Below are 20,604 nucleotides of genomic sequence, written 5' to 3' on the forward strand. Positions count from 1 at the left end.
GTGTGTGTGTTTATGTGCATGCCGGCCCGTGTTAGTATGTATGTGTGATGAGCTGAGAGTGCATTGTTGAGTGTGTGTTTGTCCCAGTGGGTGTAATTCTGTGTGTATGTGGGAGAGAATGGAGTGTATCACAGTTTGTGGTTTTGTCAGCTGTGTGGTTTTGGTGTTGGCTGAGAAGGGAAAGGACCCCCCCCCCCCCCCCCCCCTCCATCTGTCCAGTAAGAGTGTCACATAAAGTCCAGTCTTTATTGATCGTGTCGGGTGCCAGATGGCAGATTTATGAAAGATGAAAGCGGGGGGGGGGGGGGGGATCAGATTTCCAGTCCTGTTTGGGGCTAAAGTTTCCTCGTTCTTAACACTTTCCCTGCTACGCCGAGCGAAACCCTAAACAGAGCTCCAAACAGGAAATTACACAAACGCCTGGCACCATTTGTGTGTACGCGTGTGTGTGTGTGTGTGTGTGTGTGTGTGTGTGTGTGTGTGTGTGTTAAGGTCAAAAGTCAGAGCTGTGTGTGGAGGTGTGTGTTGGTGTTAGATAAAGTAAAAAACAAGCAGCTAGTTAAAGGTTCATTGCCATCACCTATTAACTGATAAAACAGCCTATTTTACACCTTTATGTGTAATGTAGAAAACATATTTAACACTAAAATGTTTAATCATTTTAATATTCCTTAAAGGGCCAGTGTGTAGGATGTCAGGGCATCTTTTTGGTAAATGTAATTTAATATTCATAACTATGTTTTCATTAGTTGTGTTTTTTCCTAAACACCGTCCCTTTAAACGAGTAGAAGAGGTGGAAGACGGCTCAGACCCCAGTAAAGACACAAGTCTTTGGTGTAAGTCTTTCTTTGATTTTGCCAAATTGAGTCTGAGTCAGTGACTCGAGTCCAGACCGACCAAAGACTTTATGTCAGAAGAGGACGTAGTCATCATGACATCATCGGTTTGTGAACGGCCGTTTTGAAGCCTCGAGTTCGGCGATTTCGCCGACACAATCCTGGAATACGGCCGTTACAATGTTGTTGTTTTTTGGCAACAGATAAACAGAAGTGAGCATATCTGGACTGAGGAGTGACGTAGAGACGCCGTATACGTCTCTGGTAGAGACCTGTCAATCACCGTGTAGCCCCGCCCTAAAGCATCCCCTGCTTTATGGTCTGTGTGACTCTAAATGGACCATAATGTACTAAATGAACATCATGCTGTATTGAAGAAGACTTGAAACACTTCCTAGACGTTTCAGTCAAACTAAATGTTCAAAGTCACATTGAGCTAACTTTACCTCCAATATACGCAGCCAGAGGGCGCGTTACGCCGCTTAAATATGTGAATATGTGAGCTGTGTGTTTTTGTGGCTGAGTGTGTTTTGTTTGTGTTTGAATAATATACGTGTGTGTGTGTGTGTGTGTGTGTGTGTGTGTGTGAGACGGGGTGGTGCAGCCCCTTCGAGGCAGTAACAAAAGGATCAAATGAGAGTTTTGTCGATGTTTCAGGAGTGAGTGATGAGTTTGGCAGAGACGCTGCAGATAAAACACTCTGGACTGAGCACCGGGCCAGAACTAAAGGCAAACAGCTGTGCTTCACACTCGCTCGCCTCCACTTATTCTCAACCTCGCTCTCCCGCTCCTCCTGTCCTCTTCCTCTACCTTCTCTTTTATCCGTCCTCTCTTGATGACTTTCTTTATCTCGCTGCCCTTTTTTCTGTCCATGCATTTCTTTGCTACTTCCTTTCCTTATATTCCTCTGCCCTCCTTTCCTTTCTGTTCCCTTTGTCTTTGTCTTTTCAAACAATGCCTCCAGTGTTGGCTGCTGGTCTGTGGACTTGTTTTTAGTGAAAAGTCCACGTCTTTCTTCTCTCTCCCTGCTGTTTAACGGGTGGGACGCCGCGAGTCGACGCCCCAAACTCACACACAACATCATCAAAATGTTATTGCTTTGCTTAATTGAAACTATGCGGCGGAGTGTGTGACTGCATATGGAATACTTTATGTTGCTCTTTGTAGAAATTTCAAGCACAATGAAGAAACAACACATGGGTCCTTAAAGCCCGTGTTGTGGCAACGTGGCCGAGTGTTTGGAGCTTGTTTTGAAAAACCAAACAGCCTCTAGAATAAACCGTTGAACCCTGAAGCGACCTCGAGAGACTCCGATGAGTCTCAGGAACAGGGAAGTGACGAGGAGGTTATTAATCCTGCAGATTGTTCTGATCTTCTGCCCAATAAAAACATTGTCAGAGTATATATCCAATAACGTTGTTGGAGGAGGACGTTTGCATTCACATTTTAAGTTAAATGTGTAATATTGTAATCATTAATTTATGTTTCATCTACCCTTCATTAATATAGTTAATATAGTAAAATTGTAAACGACCAAATGTGCAGGAAAATAAATATCTGGATTTTGACACAATAAAAAGCACAATTAATCATTTAATCTGCAGGTTACAAATACTGAACATCTACTTCTTCTGTTGAGGGTGGTCTTTAAAATAAAAGTCTAGAGTTTCTTTTCTCTTTCTGAATTCTTCTTCGTTGGTGCTTTAAAGTCCCACCTTTCTGGTCTTCCAGGTACGCATTATGTTAAGTTTCCCCTCCCTTCTTGTCTTCCAGGTACGTGTACCACAGCTCCAAGTGGATGGTGGCGGGAAACGCCGACTCCCCGGTGCCTCCGCGGGCCTACATCCACCCGGACTCTCTGGCCTCGGGGGACACCTGGATGAGGCAGGTGGTCAGCTTCGACAAGCTCAAACTCACCAACAACGAGCTGGACGACCAGGGACACGTAAGGGACCTCGTCTCCTTATCTGCACCGCTGGATGTTTTTACTGACCATTTGTTACGGCATCTTTGTGTTTGTATATGACTCAATTTAAATATTTAGAGCATCTTTAAAGACCTCCATATTAATGAGAGATATGCTAATTCTTCCCACGCTGGGAACGATATTGAGTTGCACATTTCTTTTGTTTGTTTTGCACATAAACAGCAATAAGATAACTTTCTTTTTGGGTTTATTTCATCTTCAGAGCTGACTTTTCCTCTGCACGTGTTGCTCGCTTGTGCACTTTTAATTCTGATATTTCCCACGTGACCCAAATGCAACATGTGACAAAGAGAATGGTTCAAATGCAGTTTGATTTTTCCTTCCCTTTAATGGGGAGTTGTGGGGGTTTTATACGCCTCACAAATCACTTAAATTTAACTCATTTAAAAAAAATAAATCCGGTTGCATCAGAAAGACGAATCAGATCCGTATTTTTAAATTGACGACGCATTGGAACCTGTGACAGATGATAGCTATTTCAGCCAAAACGCTTTGGGTCTAAATGTTGGAGCTGTGATTTACTAGCTTCATTTTAAACTTCCCTCCTCGCTGCTGCAGGAATGAATCCACTGCTGGAGCAGCGAGGCAGCTTTTCCTTTTTTCTTCTGGGAGCTGAAATGTTCTTGATGCGTTTGCTTGAAAGGAAAGTTGACACGGTTCTTCATGCTTTCATGAGTCACAGAGTCACGGAGCCAAGAGACTGATTTCCCTGCGATACTTTGACAGTCTGCTCTCCCACACTTTCTTTTTGAAGATGGTCCACGCTGACTGAATATTGTGCGGTTGGAGGATTAGCGTGGAGCAATATTAGAGGTCTGGGATTTGAACCCGTGCCCTTGGTTCTTCATACGTAATATTCATTTCCTTCGTGGCTCTGTGGAGCGCTTTTGTAACGAAACAGTTTCGTTAAAGGCATTAATGATTGGATTTGATTTGTAGGACGCTCCAGCAGCCACACCGCCCAGCTAAACGTTAAGTCCGACCACAATCTGCCTGATTTACTGCCTCGCCTGCAGCCAGTCAGTAACAGAGGTGGCGAGCTAAAGTAAGTCTCTTATTGGTTCTTGGCTGCTCTGGATGTGTCATGTGGGTTTCATAGGTGAAATATTTAACTCTAATGCATCAAGTTAAGACCACAATTTGCTGGATTTACTGCCGTCCTCGCGTGTAATCGGCGAGTGGGCAGCGAGCTAACGTGAGTCCCTTATTGGCGCTTATTGCTGTTCTGGAGTTAGAAATAGCTTTCATGGGAAAACGGGGCAATATAAGGTGGAAGAAAAGTGCATTAGCTTTTGATTATTAATTTTGCTTGGTCGCTTATGTTTAAACCGGCAATAAAGCTAAGAAAATACTTTTCTTACTAACTATTTTATAAAAATAACAAATAAAAAACGGTCATGTGTGCAGCAACACGTTCAGGAAACCGTCTCGAGCCCACAGGCTCCTACAAAGAGTACTGAGTGGCTAACGTTAGCGTTGGAAAGCTAAAGACCGAGTCATTATTGTCAGGAGTTGGTGGAGGTCATCAGAGTGAAAGAGAAAAGTGTAGATTGGACTTGAATTTTATACGCGGTCAGAAAGATGGACACTAAAGGTGCTTCATGTTGGATGGACCGGTTCTCTTTCCCAACACGTCAAATAAGGATCCTTTAACTCTTCAACTTTCACACAGGAGACCGCTGTTCATGTCCCGTGTGAAGACAAGTCAAGTTTACTGTAGTTTAGTTACGTAGAGGCCTTTACGTAACATGAATAAACAACACGAAAATGTGAAAAAATAGGATCTGAGTGAGTCTGAGTTCCCGCTGGTAAACAGTTACACAGTGTACGTGCCTTTGAGAAGACGCTGTGCACGTAACTGAGTTTAAAACTGACGCTAGAGGGGAACGTAGAACGTAGAACGTAGTACCAAACGTCGCTATCTGACGAGTTGGGAGTGACGTGTTGTGTCACACTTTCTCTCTGGTGGCTGTCTGCCTATCTTCTGCTGCTTCTTCGGATGTTCTTCTGCCCCCTAGTGGCCAGAAGAGGACTAATGAAGCTTTAAAGACAATAACTTACATTCTCCAACTATACTGGAGTCAAACTATGACGTAATGCTGAGAACACATTGTGCTGCACTTAAGAGTCATTAAATATATCGTCTCAAATAGCCATCACGAGATATTACACTTAACTTGTGCAAAGTATGTAATTTAAAAACCATAAAATAATCTGAAAAGTGGAATTGAACCTCATAAATCAAACCTCCCCTTTATATGATCTTCTCTGGGAAATGTATAAAGCTCCTCAGAGCGTCGCGTTCATTCAGTTAAAGCAGATTGAGTTGATCGCAAACCCAGCAGCTCTTTTCCTTTCTCCACGGTGGCCCGATGCCTCCTGTCATGACTGTCGAAGCTGTTTCAGAGGCTTTGATATCTGCAGATATTGAAAAGAAACATGATGAGCTGCTTCAAATCAATCTCCTCCCAGATGATTAGAGAAGCGGCGCGCTGATGTTTCCATGCAGGTTCCCTCAGACTATCATCTCAGTGGTGACGAGCACATTAACATGTGGATCGTTAGGATTCACGTGCACGGTGCCGATCGCTTTCAAGGGCTCCTTGTTTTCCTGGAGGAGGTTTCGGTGGCGAAAAAAAGGAAATTAATTTCTGCGCTTCCTGTGTGGGGAGAAGAAAGCTCGCCCCCCCTCCTCGACTTGTGGCCTCCTCAGAAGCAGACATGTTGTCGTGAATCATCTGACGTCAACAGAAGCAGAGTCTGAGAGGAGAAAAGCAATATTCATCATAACTGAGACGCATTCAGACCGATGGACTGGGCCTCAAGCTGCATCTGAGCAACGACAAACCTCTGTGATTCAATAAAAAAGAGATGCGCTGCTTATTAACTTTGCTTTCTCCTTCAGTTTAAATCGGAGAACGTGAGTTAAACTCTACTTATAGGGTGACAAAACTAGCTAATACATTTAACTTCCCCAGTCTTTTTTGTGTTACAAGTTTTCTGAAATGTTATGTTTAATTATGCAAATGAGGCATTGTCTAATGGTAACTTTTGGTGAATTTAGGGAGAAATCAAATATTAAAATAAGTAGTAAAATAAACATCTAAATGTGTATTTTGGATGTTTTATTTCTACGAGTCTGAAAGAAAACATTTTGTGGAAGAAAAATATATTAAAACAGTTTATAGAATATGATACATTGTTGATGGTCAAATATGTATTTCATGATTAAAACTTAGTTTTAATATTATTAATCAGTATCAGTAATATCATTGAAGATAAAACCACAATAAAGCTAAATGTAAACTTTTTAAAATAATGTCTTTCCTCCCCATATTGATTAGTCCAGATGCATAAAGTTAAGATACTGATAATAATTCTGCACTTGAATAAAAACGTAAATGAAGTTCATGATATTTCTTGTCATGTATTTGTATGGATTATATTGCCAACATGCCACTGGATTCATAGAGAAAAGTCAAAAAGCAACATTTGTGTTCTGTTTCAACCGTCGACTGAGAAACAATCCGCTCGATGTCGTGAACACAGACGGCTTCGTGCTGTCAAAGTCTTCGTGGCTCGTCGGCTTCATCAGATCCGCCTCATCGCCGTCACTCTCCGCTCGCCGCCGCCTCGTTCCCGTCCGTCCTTTGCCGCCGGTCTGTGCGGATAAACCCAAATAAAAAACCAGAAACTTTCTTCTTTCTGTTTCATAGTCTCTTTGTTCTTAATGACCCTCTGAGTTCTTGATGCACCAACGATGTTTGTGTGAGAACGTTCTAAACTTTTTCTACAAAATCTGCTTTGAACATTCGTCTGTCTTTCTGTCAGAGATGAAATATTCTCACGTGACGGCTGTATAATAAGTGACGTGCTCATATATACAGTCTGTAACTGTAACAGGATGTCATCTCACACTTGAAGCATTAACACTGACGTATTCATCCATTGCTTTGATCGCTGTCTCTCACTGTGTTTGAAATCTGTAAAATATGTTTTATAAGCATAATTTAATTTGACTTCCCGGAGACACGAACGGGACGTGTCGTGTCTCTCAGGGTGTGAACGTCCAGATGATTTTCAAAGAGTGTTGAAAAAGCGCGTCGCTGAATGAAAACATCAGCTCTTCAGCCTGATTGTGTTTGAGCAGCGGTCAGCTGATGTCCTCCGGCCGCCCTCCGAGTCTTCTGTAGTTCAGAGAGTCGACATCACCTCAGGCTCCGCAGGGCCCTGAGTGTGTGTGTGTGTGTGTGTGTGTGTGTGTGTGATGAAATCTCTATTCCTAAAACATGACTGATTCAACCTCCATCATGAACCTATTCGCTGTTTCTCCTCTAACGTCTGCAACAGTGTAAAGAGCAGCGACAGGAAACATTTGAAAGTATTTCTTGCCTTTCTTGTAAAACCTCAGCCTGACGACATCCATTTTCTGTTTGTTGGTAAAACACAATTTTGCACAACATCTACTGAGTGTGTGAGGAGGAAGACTCCACAGCTCCGCCCACGCAGTTTGATTGACAGGTGACTTCTGGGCAGGTGGAGGCAAACATGTTGAGGGAGATTATTAGCATGAATCGTGTGTATCCATGCAGCCGCCCAGTCATACTGTGTTCATACGGAGAGTGCGTGATCTGAGGTCTGGAACATTCAATAGAGTTTCTGAGACCCCCCCCACAGCCCTGTTTGAAATGACCCCCTCTGTTTGTAGCAGAGCTGAGGGACTTCTCGGCTCTGAGAAGGTTTTTCTCGCTCTCAGATTAATCAAGAGCAGACCGAGGCCCAGAGGCGAGGCTGAGGCCGACACCGTCTGACGCCGCCGCTCCGCTGTGAAATAATCCTCGGCCCTCCGGCGAGCGTCGTCGCAGTGTGAACCCGGTTTCCGCTTCATGTCACGTGGCTCTGATGGAGGAGCAGTGTTGTTACACTTTGAGAGCGTGGAATTACAGGCTGAGACTTTAAGTTTGGTAGAGTTGATAAAGGCTCATGTAGATTTGTACCTCTTAATGTCTGAAGACCACAATCACTTCCTAACCCCCGGATCCTTCACAACTACTCGTCCAATCCTCTTTGAAACTCGATCCCACAGACGTTTAACATCTTTTACTCATGCAGCTTGTCACCGTGCCGTTAAAGCAATGTTTTCTCTGGTAATTTAATTTTGTATTACAAGCAAAAACAGATTCATAGACATGTAGGATTTAGACTTTTACCTGCAGTGACAACTTCAGAGGGATTAAAGAACGAGAGCACCTGGTGCTTATTCTCACAAAGATATTTGAGTAACTCTTCATGTTAAGGTCCTTATAATAAGCTTTATTAATAGGTAATAAGTCCCTCATTAGTTGTTGACGTGTTAATAAGACTAAGTGTTAATAATAGCATTTTAAACATGTTTATTGTTGTACTATAAGACATTTATAATCAGTTATAAGAACAGTTTATTGACTGCTTAAGAACGGTAATAAAAGCCTTATGAGTTTGTTATAATTGTCTATAATAGCGTTGTAAACGTATTTATTTATATTTATTATATCATCATTAAAACTTTACCAAGGTTTTTTGCTACATGATTAGATCAAGAGATATTTCATTATGCATTTATTAACAGTTAATTATGCTTTTTGCAGCTACAGAATCTAAAGCGAGAAGAATGCCTTCTTAACGTTAATAAATCCTTTATTATGCTCTAATTAACCGTTTTTTAAAGATTATTTTTGTGTATTTTCTGCCTTAATACATGCATTTAACAATGCCTTAATAAGTTAAACTCATTAAATAAAATATATTTCTCATGCTTTATTATGAGAAACTCATAAGGCTTTTGTTAACGTTCTTAAGAAGTTTATAAACTTAACAAGTGCTCAGAAATGTCTTATTATCTAACAATAACGTGTTTATAATGCTTTAACTCTTATATAGTCTTATTAACACATAACAGTACAAATAAAACATCTATTTATTATTGTTTACTACAAGGACCTTGATATACGGCGTAGCTGATAATTGCAGAACACTTCACCTTCTTTTCCTCTCACGTCTTCAGATCATCCTCCACTCGATGCACAAGTATCAGCCTCGTGTTCACGTCATCAGGAAGGACTTCAGCAGCGAGCTGTCTCAAAACAAGGCGGTGCCGAGCGGGGAGGGAGTCAAGACCTTCAGCTTCCCTGAGACCGTGTTCACCACCGTCACTGCCTACCAGAACCAGCAGGTGTGTTTACTGTCCTTATTATTATTATTCCATCACGTTAAGTGATGGAATAATCGCCCCACAAATGTGCAAATCTTAGAATCTCAACAATCCCTCTGACCTCTTATAAATGGTTAATGGTTGAATTAGAAGAATGCTTCACCGCGGCTTTCTTTGTAAATACAATCAAATTAAGAACTAGGAACAAAGTTTTCTTGAGCAGGTACTCCTTCCTCTAATTCACCATCGTTAAACTTACTCAAATTCAACCACTTCAACTCCTAAAAGAACATTTTGATCATGGAGCTAATTAGCAAAGTTTCCTTCTTGATGGTGTAGAGAAAGAATATACAGAAGCACAAACAAAGGATGACTTGCAGCCTTTAGTGTTACCACAATTTATAGAAAAAAAGCACAGAAATGTTGACATATTTAAGTGCATTTTAAGCTGCAACAATCACAAACATCTCCTCTGCACGTTCTTCTTGTCTGCAGATCACCAGACTAAAGATCGACCGAAACCCGTTCGCCAAAGGATTCAGGGACTCTGGAAGAAACAGGTTCGTCACCGCATCTGTTTATTGACGGAGCAGCTGCACAATACAGCCTGTTACACTGTTTTATATCAGCGCACAGATCGTCTGTGTAACCTTTAATAATGGTGTAAAGATAGAACTTAGCGAATAAGAACAGCTGAAGAGAGCAAATCTTCATATCTGACGCACAGACGGACGGACGGACGGACGGAGAGTCACTTGTTCACCTGAACTCTCTCTTTATTTCTGTCACTTTCTCATTTATCTCATGAAATGTGCACAAAGGCTCCAAATACCAAAAACCACTGTTCATGCATGACAGTCTTAAAACAGTAAGTAGGAATAAAGCGGCAGATTTCACCTTTTGTCACCACGCAGGTGTGTTGCACATCTTCAGGCATCGGCATGCTCTACTAACTATATACGCCAAAGTGATCAGTGGTCAACTCTGGTATATGACGTAAAACACACTTCATTCAAACTCAAAAACAAGCGGCGATGTATGCAGGCAAGCGGCTCAAAATCATAAATATAAGACACGTCACTCACCAAGCGTTCTGCCCGTGAAGCAGCAGTTGAGTGGCGGTGATGTAGTCAGCAGTGTGTGTTCTGGTAGTTCCGTTAGCTGTTAGCTGTTTTCCCCCCACGGTGTCTCTGGGCACAGAGCAGGGTTTGGGGTTCGGCGATGCACTCAGCTGTGTTATCACCAGCGGGCCCCTACTGACCAGGGGCCGGTTAAGAGTGGTGAGTGAGGAGTCAGCAAGCAGTCAATGAGAGCAGACAATAAAGGGTGTTTAGAGAAAGTGCAAGTCTTTAGTGCAGTTTGCTGCAGCAGGATGAGATATTATCCGTGGACAGACACAGAGGTGCACATGCACGCACGCACACACACACAGGAGCTGCAGAACTGAAGTGTAGCCCACTTCAACCTAGACGTCTAGACATCTTCAGACCTGCAAATCACCAAATCCATGCTTACAGGGTTGTTAACGCTGACGTCATGATGTTTTATTACACACGTACAGACATTACAGGCTTTTCATGCTCTGGTCAATTTTGAGATTTTGGTCTATTTTACTTCAACATGTTTTCTTTCAGACTAGTGGAAAGAAAACATCCAAAATACACATTTAGTTGTTTATCTGTGAGTTTATGTGTTGACCGTATTCACCTGTAGAGTCTCTAAATGTCTGTAATGGAACTAAACGTCTCTTTAAAGGACGTTTCCTCTAAATGAGTTTGTTCTCAGACTCTGATGATAAATCTCCACTTCAGCAGCTCTTACATTCACTCTTTCACTCCTCTCTGTGTGCTGAAGGTTCACACAGAGGGGTTAGTTCACTCATCACTCACACACTCATTTATACACATTTAATTCCCAAAAACAAAAGTGAAAATCCCCCCCACTATGCAGGCAGACGCTGTTTTCTGTGACCCACACAGACAACCTGACTGCTCAGACATTTTGTACGTCAGCTGTGATGTCACCACAGGTGTGCTGACATCAGCCAGAGGGAGCGCTCCTATTGGCTGCTGTACATCGAGGCTTCTGAACACCATGTCACTGAACATCACGCAGCTTTTGAGCGAGCTTTAGATAAGTTTGAGTTTGTCTTCCTCGTTGAGTTTCCTCCTCACTCGCTTCTCTCTCTCTCTCTCTGTCTCTCTCTCTCTCTCTGTCTCTGAATTACCATATACAACATTTGTGGAAGAGAGGAGGAAGCAGAGGGGGGTGTACACTGAACCACCAGACCCCTCCACACATGAAAGCAGCCCCCCCCCCTCTCCATCTGGTCTGCATTATTGGCACACAAGACATTTGAGACATCTTTCTTTTTTCGTTTTTTCAAACAATAGACTGTTTGATTTATCAGCTGGCATTAGAATCTCATTGCAGGAAAGCAACAGATGAAAAGATAGCGGAGCGTGAGATATGTGTCGTCACGTATCCGCTCCTGATTCCCTCCCTTCAGTCGGCCATGTTGGGATTTCAATGTTCGGACTCGAGGAGGAGCCTCCGAGACTTCAGTCGTCTTAAAAAGTCGACAGCTGCTTATTTCTAATCTTTCATCAGTCGTGAATATTGTAAATGAGCTCCAGCTCTGACCCTTGACCTTTATGCTGCTTTTGCTAATTATAGTCATTCAGGAGTTTAATGGATCTTAAACTGGAAGTCACTCTGGACACATTCTTTTCCTTCCATGGGACCAGATCTCATTTTAAGTGTTGCTGGTTATTTTTACATTAATTAAATGTATTAATTATAATGTGTTATTAGTATTATTTGAATGTATTATTATTAATATTCATTCTAATAATATTATATGCATAAAGTTGCATTTATTTATAAATTTAAAAAAAGATAATAAAGTGTGCTCTACAGTAGATGAAAAAATAAAACTAAGAGCTACAGAGAGATCACAAATTTAGATTTTTGAAGACTTCACGTCTCCACCACTATGTTAAAGGAGGACTAGTGTTCCAGAGATGACGTTTCTTCTCATTTAGACACTTTTTTTAAGACACCAGAGGAGTGTTCACTGACCTATTTTATATCGTAGAACAAAACCAGATCATTTTACACACATTTCTCTGGAACGTGCAAAATAAATATGCCTCTAATTGAAAGTGCAGTTTGTCGGGTTTGAACAACGCTCGCTGTAGTGATGGACGTGCTGAGTCAGCTCAGAGCACCAGCTGCACCGATAGAATACAAACAAGCTCGATCAAAACTATGAGGTTATCTAGTCTTTGATCACGTTTCTGCAGTGAAGCAATAAAAAAGGTGAAATAATAACTTTTGCATATTTAATTCCCTTAAACCATCTCAAATTGTGGGACTTTCTTGAATTCTAGTCAATTTACAGTCAATTCAACAAGAGTTGGAGGCAGCTGCAACTCAAATTTGCTGCAAACAAGAAGCTGTAGATGTAAAAACAGGTGTGACATCTTTTGTTTGTCGTTGCTCTGCCAGTCTATGTTCGTATCGGACGTGAGCGATGTGGACAGTCATCAGAAAAAGCTGCTTTTCTTTGTATTTTAGCTTTAGAGTGACCGCAGTGTTTCCTGTGGAACGTTACCAACTAATTCCACACTGAGGGGAAATTCAGCATTAATAGACGGGGCAGACCTGCACTGCTAATTCTCAAAATGAAGTTTTCCTTGCTCTGACTTTCTTAATAGCGTCTTAATATAAAAGTCCCCCCAGCTGAGGTGTGTCAGACTTTACGGCCTGCAGCAGAGCGATACAGCTCATTTGTTGGGTTTCGGTCGGTATGAATGAGTGCAGTGATGGCGAGGGCCCCGGACGGTTAACGCGCCGCACTAACGAGGCTGAGGAGTTAGTGGCCCTAAAATAACACGGTGAGCGGTGACGGGGGGGGGAGTAAATCATGCAGGAAGGAGAACCGTGTACAGATTCAGGATGAAACGTCACCCACATTTATGTGCTCAGTAAAATACATGCTCCTTGTTTTAATGGATCCAGTTTCCTTTAGAGCAGGACTCCTCCCCCCCTCTCTCTCATTCACACATAACATCACTTCCTCTCTCTCGTCAGCTGATGGATTCTATATTTATTTGCTCTTATTCAGTAATATTCTCTCTTTTACCTCCACCAACACAGACAGACATGCATTGGGCTTTTGTTTTACAATAATAAAGTTAAAAGAAGCGTTTATTATGTCAAATATATTGTTAATGTAAATTGTGTTACAGTTGAATAGGAAATACATAATAAAAATGACTTCATCTACAGCACTGCATAAACAATGTTATTGTTTTTACCTTAAATATATTGTTCTATTGAGGTAAGTATGCTATGTTCAGCACATCGTTGTGTCAAAGCTCATTTCCATTTACGCAAAAAATAAATCCCAAATCCACATTAATTTGCATTCACAAATATGAAAATAAATAAAAAATAAATACTCCAAAGGGGAAAAGAAAAATCCTAAAAATAAAGAGATTAAAATGTTTTATTTTATCGGCAACGATGAAATAAAAATGTACAAGCCAAAAAAAAGAGACTAGGAATAAGAACACATCACGGTTCTTAAATTTATTATTTAATGTTGCAGTTTTCATGTTAATAAAGATTAAATAGAGAAGATAAAACAGAAGGATAATAAATAAATAAGATTTTAATCCAATTAGAGGATAATCTGAACAAACCCAACAACACTGTCTCTTATTGTGTCGTGTTCCCGGCCTGTCTCTGTCCTGAAGTGTCTCCCTCTCTGTCTGTGTCTCGGTCAGGACCGGCCTGGAGGCCATCATGGAGACCTATGCTTTCTGGAGACCTCCTGTGAGGACCCTCACGTTCGAAGACTTCACCAACATGCAGAAACAGCAAGGTGTGTGAATACCTTGATATCTGATAGTCCTTCTTTGCAGAATGTGTTCAGTTCATTGCTGAAGAACAATATTGGTGGAATATAATGATGATTTACATTCGGATGTGGATGTTTCCATCAGCCTTCTTCTAAAGGGCTCTCATATACATTCATAATGTTGCACATTGCCTAAAATCACAGCTCCGTAACAAAATGTAAAGTCTTCATATCAAAAATGTTGCGTTGTTGTGTTCAGGACAACGGAGAACTGAAACCATTCTTCATTTTACATGAGATCTGAATCCTCTGCGACCCCTTTGAGAACCACCGTGGTATCCCATAATACTCACTGTTGTCTCTTCTATAACAGCTCACTTCCATGTGTCAACTTAGCACAAATGCAGAACAGTTTGCTGCTGATGCTCCGTGTTGATTAACACGACCTGAACTCTCCCCTCTGCATACATCAGCACACACTCCATCAGCGACGGTTGTCCTTTGCTTGAGCTCCAACACGCGCTGTTCCTCTGGCAGGTCGGTTAGGCGTCTGCTGAACTCTTAAACTTAAAACCCTGTTGCTTTTTGGACGGCCTCCTCGCGACACGAGACTGGCGTCAGCTCGGGGGTCTATACCTCCCCTTTCTGGTCTCGGCTCCAGGGCCCCGGGACGAGGTCTTCGTCAGGGCCGCGCCGCTCCGTTTCATCCGCCGGTCACCTCTGGAGGGTCAGCGTGACGTGGCGCTCCGTATTTCTGTCTGTTTGTTATCATTAAACTGCTTTCAAAGTGATTTGGGTTCAATCAAAGTCCTCGGCGTCACCATGTGTGTGTGTGTGTGTGTGTATATATATACACGTGTGTGTGTGTGTGTGTGTGCCCTTATGGCACCAGACACCCTTTTCCCTTCATATAATCAACTATTCCCCTCCGGCACTGAAGCACCTCGAGCCCTTCTCACCCGAGGAAAACATGACATCACCAAACTATTCTTCTCTCTCCTGTTAGAAGTCTACCTTGCTCTCTCTTTCTCTCTCCCCCCCCCCCTTTTCTTTATTCCCCCCCTCCCTCCATCTTCTGCACTGCAGCGATATTATCGAATGCATATGGTGCAAAATCAGAACCCCAGCCAAGCGAGTCCTGGATTGTTTAGTTCTGCCTCCTGCTCCTCGTTTGACGGTTCAGGCTGAATTTCTCCAACAGCCGGATGAAACCCGGCCAGATTCTCATTAATGGAGGAATATGCGATCGATATCCCACAGCTATCATTTCACTCTGAAGGGCCGGACTGTTGAATCAGTTCAGTCTAAACCTGGTAAACCTGGTAGCCAAACTACGGCCTGCGGACCAACTGTGGCCCGTTTTTAAATGGTGATTTTCTGTGTTGATGTACTATAATATCGCTTCAATATATTGTACTGTATGAACATTGCAGGACAACCATAGCTTCACCCGGCTTTATCTTAACAAGTTGCTGGAAGTATCAACAAAGCTCAAACTGATAGAATAGATACCCCCCCCCCCCCCCCCCCCCCCCCCCCACTGCTCTTTATTTTTAGCTTTCGGTCTAGAGGACCTTCATCAGGATGCAGAACACCTGTGCACATCCTGGTGGTAGAGGCTCCGCCTCCTGGGAACTACAGCTTTAAAGTGCTGAATGAAGTACTGAGAGGTTTACAAGTAGAGTGCTGTGTATATAGACATACAAACATATGCTTGCTGCTGTACTGACTGATGAGTCGCCAATTTAATTTCGTTGTGTGTTGTTACGATGACAATAAACATCCTTATCCTTATGTACTATATGCACATTATACCTCCTGGTTTAATACTAGATGTCCCAACCTCATGGATCAGAAAACAATATTTTACCATTTCTGCTTGTTACATCTAAATGGATTATACATCTTTCATTTGATATTTTTCATGAATAGAAACCAATATTTGGCAATTTCTGTCTGTTTTAACTTTACGTATTTTACAGATCTTTATACAGCAGTTCGTACGATGTCTTACGAAAAGTTACTCGTCATTTTTGGTGAGATTTCCTACGAAAGTCCAGCAACACGTGTCGGTTACTGCCGATCTGATCACAGAAACAACTCAGTTAGGTTTAGAGAACAACATAACTACAGAAGTGCCGTTACTGGGCTTCTTTGTGTCTCGTCCACTAGTCTCCCCTCTTGATTTTTTATGAAAGTCTTTGAGTATTATGTGTTTTTCTTAACTCAACTAGATCTGGATCTTTATAATGTCGTGCTCTTCTGTTAAATATAGCGTCTGTATTTCACAATGTCTTCCTCTGTGTGTTTTCCAGGTGGAAGCACAGGCACTTCTCCCACCACCTCCAGCACAGGAACCCCCTCCCCTTCTGGTGCGGCCCACCTCCTGTCCCCCTCCTGCTCCCCTCCCACCTTCCACCTTGCCCCCAACACCTTCAATGTGGGCTGCAGGGAAAGCCAGCTCTGCAACCTGGGCCTGTCCGAGTACCCGGCCTGCGCCCGCAGCAACATGGCGGCCCTGCAGGGCTACGGCGGCCTGGCCGACAGTTCCTACGGACGCCTCCAGGCCGCGGGGGGCGGCGTGGCCTCCGCTCAGCCCTCTGAATCCTTCCTGCCGCAGAGGACTTCCTCCTTGATCGCCGCCGGCATGCAGGGCGGCGCTCACGCGGGCGGCGGCGGTGGCCCCGGAGCCAAGATGGATGCCTACGGGGGCCAACTGGGCTCCTTCCCGGCCTCGCAGCTTCAGTACGTGATGCAGGCCGGGGGCGGCTCCGGCTCCGGCTCGTCCTCCTCGTCCGGATCCTCCCCTTCCTCCGCCCACATGTTCGGCGGGGGCCACCACCACGTACAGCAGGGCTCCTACAACGCGTTCTCCCTGCACAACCCTTACAACCTGTATGGATACAACTTCCCCACCTCCCCCCGCCTGGCCGCCAGCCCCGAGAAGCCCCAGGGAGGCCTGCTCTGCTCCTCGTCTCCCGCCGGGGCCTTCGCCGAGCGCCAGTACCTGTCCAACGGAAGCATGGACACTATGCACATGATCGGCAACGCCAGCGGCCAGCAGGGCGGCGGCTCCTGCGATGGCCGCCAATACGGCTCCTCCTCTCAGATGTCCATGCACATGGTGTAGACGCTTGGCATCGGGCCTAAAAAGTCTTTCGGCTGAAAAATGCAAACCTATGAACCCGGTTCGGTGTTTGATGTGGAACCGGTGTTTTTTTACATGAAGCGTTAAACAAACCTTTCAGAAAAGGACATCATGTGTTTTTTGTTTTTTTTAAAAGACACTCCATCGCATACAAAGCATTATAGAGGGAGTCCAAACTATTATTTAATTAACTTTGTATTAATGAAGAGAAGATTACAGGGACATCAACAACAAACTCAACAACATGCTCCGGCTCAGAAGGGATTATCAGCTGTTATGGTGCAATAGTAGCAACACTTCTTTTTCAAGTGACTCATTCTCTAATTCTTTTGTTTTTCGGGGACTCGGAGGCCGAGCAGTCATGATGTCGTGGAGCCGAAGAGTTCTCACTGCGATCCAGAGGTTTTTATCTTCACGCAGCACTTGTGTGGTTTTTAAAAATGCAATCATGAAGGACTCCACACGTCAAAGAGCTGCAGGTCGGGGGGGGGGGCCGAGGAACTGAAAACTCGTTCAGCCCTCCACCACCACCACAGAACTTCACCAACCAGTCATCCTCATAGACTGGAATGGCTTCACTATTTTTGAGTGGATTACGTTGTTGTTTTTTTTAGCATATATATAAAAGATGGCGAAATGCAATCAATAACAAGCTTAAAACTGTTGTCGTGTGAAAAGTTATAAAAAAGAAGCAATAGCAAAAACAGAGTAATTAAAGTATGTTTTGGTGTGTTGTAGAGATGTGTATTTAAGTGCTGAGCATTATAACAATATTTTACAGGTCAAGCTGTTATAAAGAAAATGTGTGAAAAAAAATAAATGGCAAAGTAATTCTTTTTTTGAGGCATTTTGAAAAAATGTAAATACAGGTGCCAAGCACGTAAAAAGGCTCAATAAACGTTTTAAATCATGAACATGGTTTTGAGTTATTTATTGTCTTCTCATCGTTGCAGTAGGTGAGACGGTTGTGCTGCAAAGCATTAGGAGCATGCTGTGTTTTCTCTAGAATCAGTTGCTCATCAAACAATAATTTGAAGCACAAAAGCAAGACGAATTACAACCGCAATCAACAAAGTAATGACAATTCAACACGCTGGATGGTCTGTATTACGCAGATATTTACGGATTAACTTTTGATGAATTGTGTTTTTAAAAGAAGGCTAACTGTGGGAGTCGACTCAGCAGGCGGTCACAGCCTTTATGCAACAATAACAATGAATGACATGATTATTAATCACTGCGAGGGAGCTCACAAAACATCTGCTCTGCACCACATCACAGACTTCAGCTTCAAACGCTGATGAAATGCATCGATCATAAACCAAAGTGGGAGAAAAAGACCCTAAAAAAAAAGAAAGGACAAATTCTCTCCCTGCTGGTTCTGTTTAATGACGAGAACGAGGACTAAAGCTCTCTGTGCCAACTGCACTCAGCTGCACTGCTGCTGTGCTCGATGCACATAAATACTGCACCTGTTTACAGAGACAGAGAAATCCCCTTTGTAATCATGTGAACCTCCGAGAGAGAGAGGGGGGGGGGGGGAACATGCAGCATTTAGGATCATTGCTCCTCCAGGGATTTAACCGGGGGGCCAATCAGCGTCCATTACACGCATGTCTTCTGAGCTCGTGCTCCCCCCGATCACTTCCTATCATGCGTACGGCTCCAGCCATGAAATATCATATCTGAGCCATCATCAGAAAAACGAAAAGGGGGGGGGGGGGGGGGGGGCATGTCCGTGGAGACAGAGACCCTAGTATTGGAAACACCTGTTCTTTTCCAAAGCATGACTTCAAATAATGAGCAGGCAACCGGAGAGAAGCGCATGATTTCATAATTTGGTTCCGCTCTGTCTATCTGGACGTTGTTTCCAATAATTATTCAAGTTATTTGTTCGCTCTTGTTCCAGCAGCATGTCCCCCCCAAACCACAGCCCGTCTTCACCGCAGATTTACCTCAGTGCCTGTTAAATGGGGAGATGTATTTGTGAAAGAGGGGCAGTAGAATGACATAATGCACAGCAGGTCTGTTCTTATACTGTAAACTATCCATCAGCTCCTTAAGTGGAAAAGAATGGCCGAGGCCGTGAGCAACGTTAACTCTCTGTCTTTCATCGTGGCGACTTTCATTGGAAACCAAAACGACCACATTGATTGATTTACAGCAGAGAGAGATGAGAAAAACAAAAACATGAAACTGGAACAATTGGAGGCACAGGACCGGGTGTCTTTAACGAGATCCTGTGACAAGAGACGAGAGAGATCCGGTGCTCTAATCTGCAGCTTTGAGGCCATTTTAGAGTGACAGCACGCCGACTGGAGGGTTTACCCATAATCCCCCGCCTGTCTCAGCCATTGATCTTTCCCTTCCAACACTTTTCAGACATTTTAACGGACTCAAGAATCGCTCTCTGGGGAACTAAAAAAGAAACGTAAATTTATTGGCCTTTGCTTTGCTTTTAGGCTTCGACCACATCAGACATTCCTGGTAAACTGTTGCCCTCTTGTGTTTATTCCTCTCTTTTGCTGCAGATTCCTCGACTCGACTCATCTTCACAGTAAATCGTTACTGACAGCAGACGTGGACTCTCTTCTCCAAGGTGTTACAGTGCGCCTGTATATTGAAGCACTAAATCACAAAGGGCTTTCGCATACCTTCAGCCAGCGGCTTTTCTTTTTTCTCCGTCTCCTTCAAGGAACATCTTGAAACTATTTTAGGATTGATAAAGTCATGATACAGATGTCAAGTCTGGTGATGTGGCCAATGTTTCTACAGACACAGAAGAAGAGATTTCTGAAGGCAAGTTGTGTACTTCTCTGAAGCGTGATGACCCAGAAAATCGATTCATCAATAGTTAATCAATAGTTATCATTTACAAAACTGTCGACGATTGATTCCATTGTGATGCTCTGATGTTAGGGAAACAGGTGCAAATACATTTATTCTTATAATCAACTCTTGAAATGATAACGACACTTGCAAATGACAAGCTAGTGCAACATGTAAACTATAAAGTTACATTTTTTACCTCTTTATCAAAGATTTGACAACACGTATTCCTTTTTACAAAATGAAACAAAACACTGACAGTGACGAAGAACTTCTGTAGAAAATATGAGAATAAATAAAAAATGTAATCACCCATAAATACAATTTTAACAATTCCCTCTAAACTAAATTAAATCTGGTTTGAATTAAAATGGAACACTATTACCACGAATACAAGACATTTAGTCAATGATCTACACTGAAATAAACACTATTTAAACACTGAAACAAAAAAGAAGAAACTAGATAAAATCCTGAAACTCAAAGTATAAACAACATGGAAGAAACAACATAGACGGACTTGGATTTAGTTAATAGGTCAGTGTCAAACTGACTTCTATTCAACAAAATGCAGTTTATTTTGCTTTACTCAACATAAAGATATTTCATTATTATAACTTAACTCACTTGTGTAAATGTAACTTAACAGTTGGACTTCCGTTACACAACTTTATTGAGTAAGACCAACTAAACTGCACTTTGTACTTCCAACTCTACTGACATAAATAAGTGGAGCAACATCAACTT

General features: G+C 42.7%; 1 protein-coding gene across 1 annotated transcript; it reads left to right on the forward strand.

The window, feature by feature from the left end:
- The first annotated feature begins 2,417 nt into the window (after positions 1 to 2,417).
- Positions 2,418 to 17,922, forward strand: tbx15 (T-box transcription factor 15). Its single transcript, XM_031873930.1, has 5 exons — positions 2,418 to 2,781; positions 8,867 to 9,034; positions 9,509 to 9,573; positions 13,807 to 13,904; positions 16,196 to 17,922. The coding sequence occupies exons 1-5, from the start codon at positions 2,635 to 2,637 to the stop codon at positions 17,008 to 17,010; spliced, it is 1,293 nt and encodes a 430-aa protein (XP_031729790.1). The 5' UTR covers positions 2,418 to 2,634; the 3' UTR covers positions 17,011 to 17,922.
- Positions 17,923 to 20,604: the final 2,682 nt, after the last annotated feature.

Source organism: Anarrhichthys ocellatus, unplaced genomic scaffold (assembly GCF_004355925.1).
Source record: "Anarrhichthys ocellatus isolate YVR2014 unplaced genomic scaffold, GSC_Weel_1.0 scaffold77, whole genome shotgun sequence".
NCBI classification, from domain to species: domain Eukaryota; kingdom Metazoa; phylum Chordata; class Actinopteri; order Perciformes; family Anarhichadidae; genus Anarrhichthys; species Anarrhichthys ocellatus.

What these genes read in the sequence shown, in the direction of transcription:
- tbx15 (XM_031873930.1), top strand. Translation starts at nt 2,635, where the DNA reads ATGGTGGCGGGAAACGCCGACTCCCCGGTGCCTCCGCGGGCCTACATC. An exon ending in AGCTGGACGACCAGGGACAC is followed by an intron (nt 2,782 to 8,866) that starts GTAAGGGACCTC and finishes TCACGTCTTCAG; the next exon opens with ATCATCCTCCACTCGATGCA. An exon ending in CTGCCTACCAGAACCAGCAG is followed by an intron (nt 9,035 to 9,508) that starts GTGTGTTTACTG and finishes TCTTGTCTGCAG; the next exon opens with ATCACCAGACTAAAGATCGA.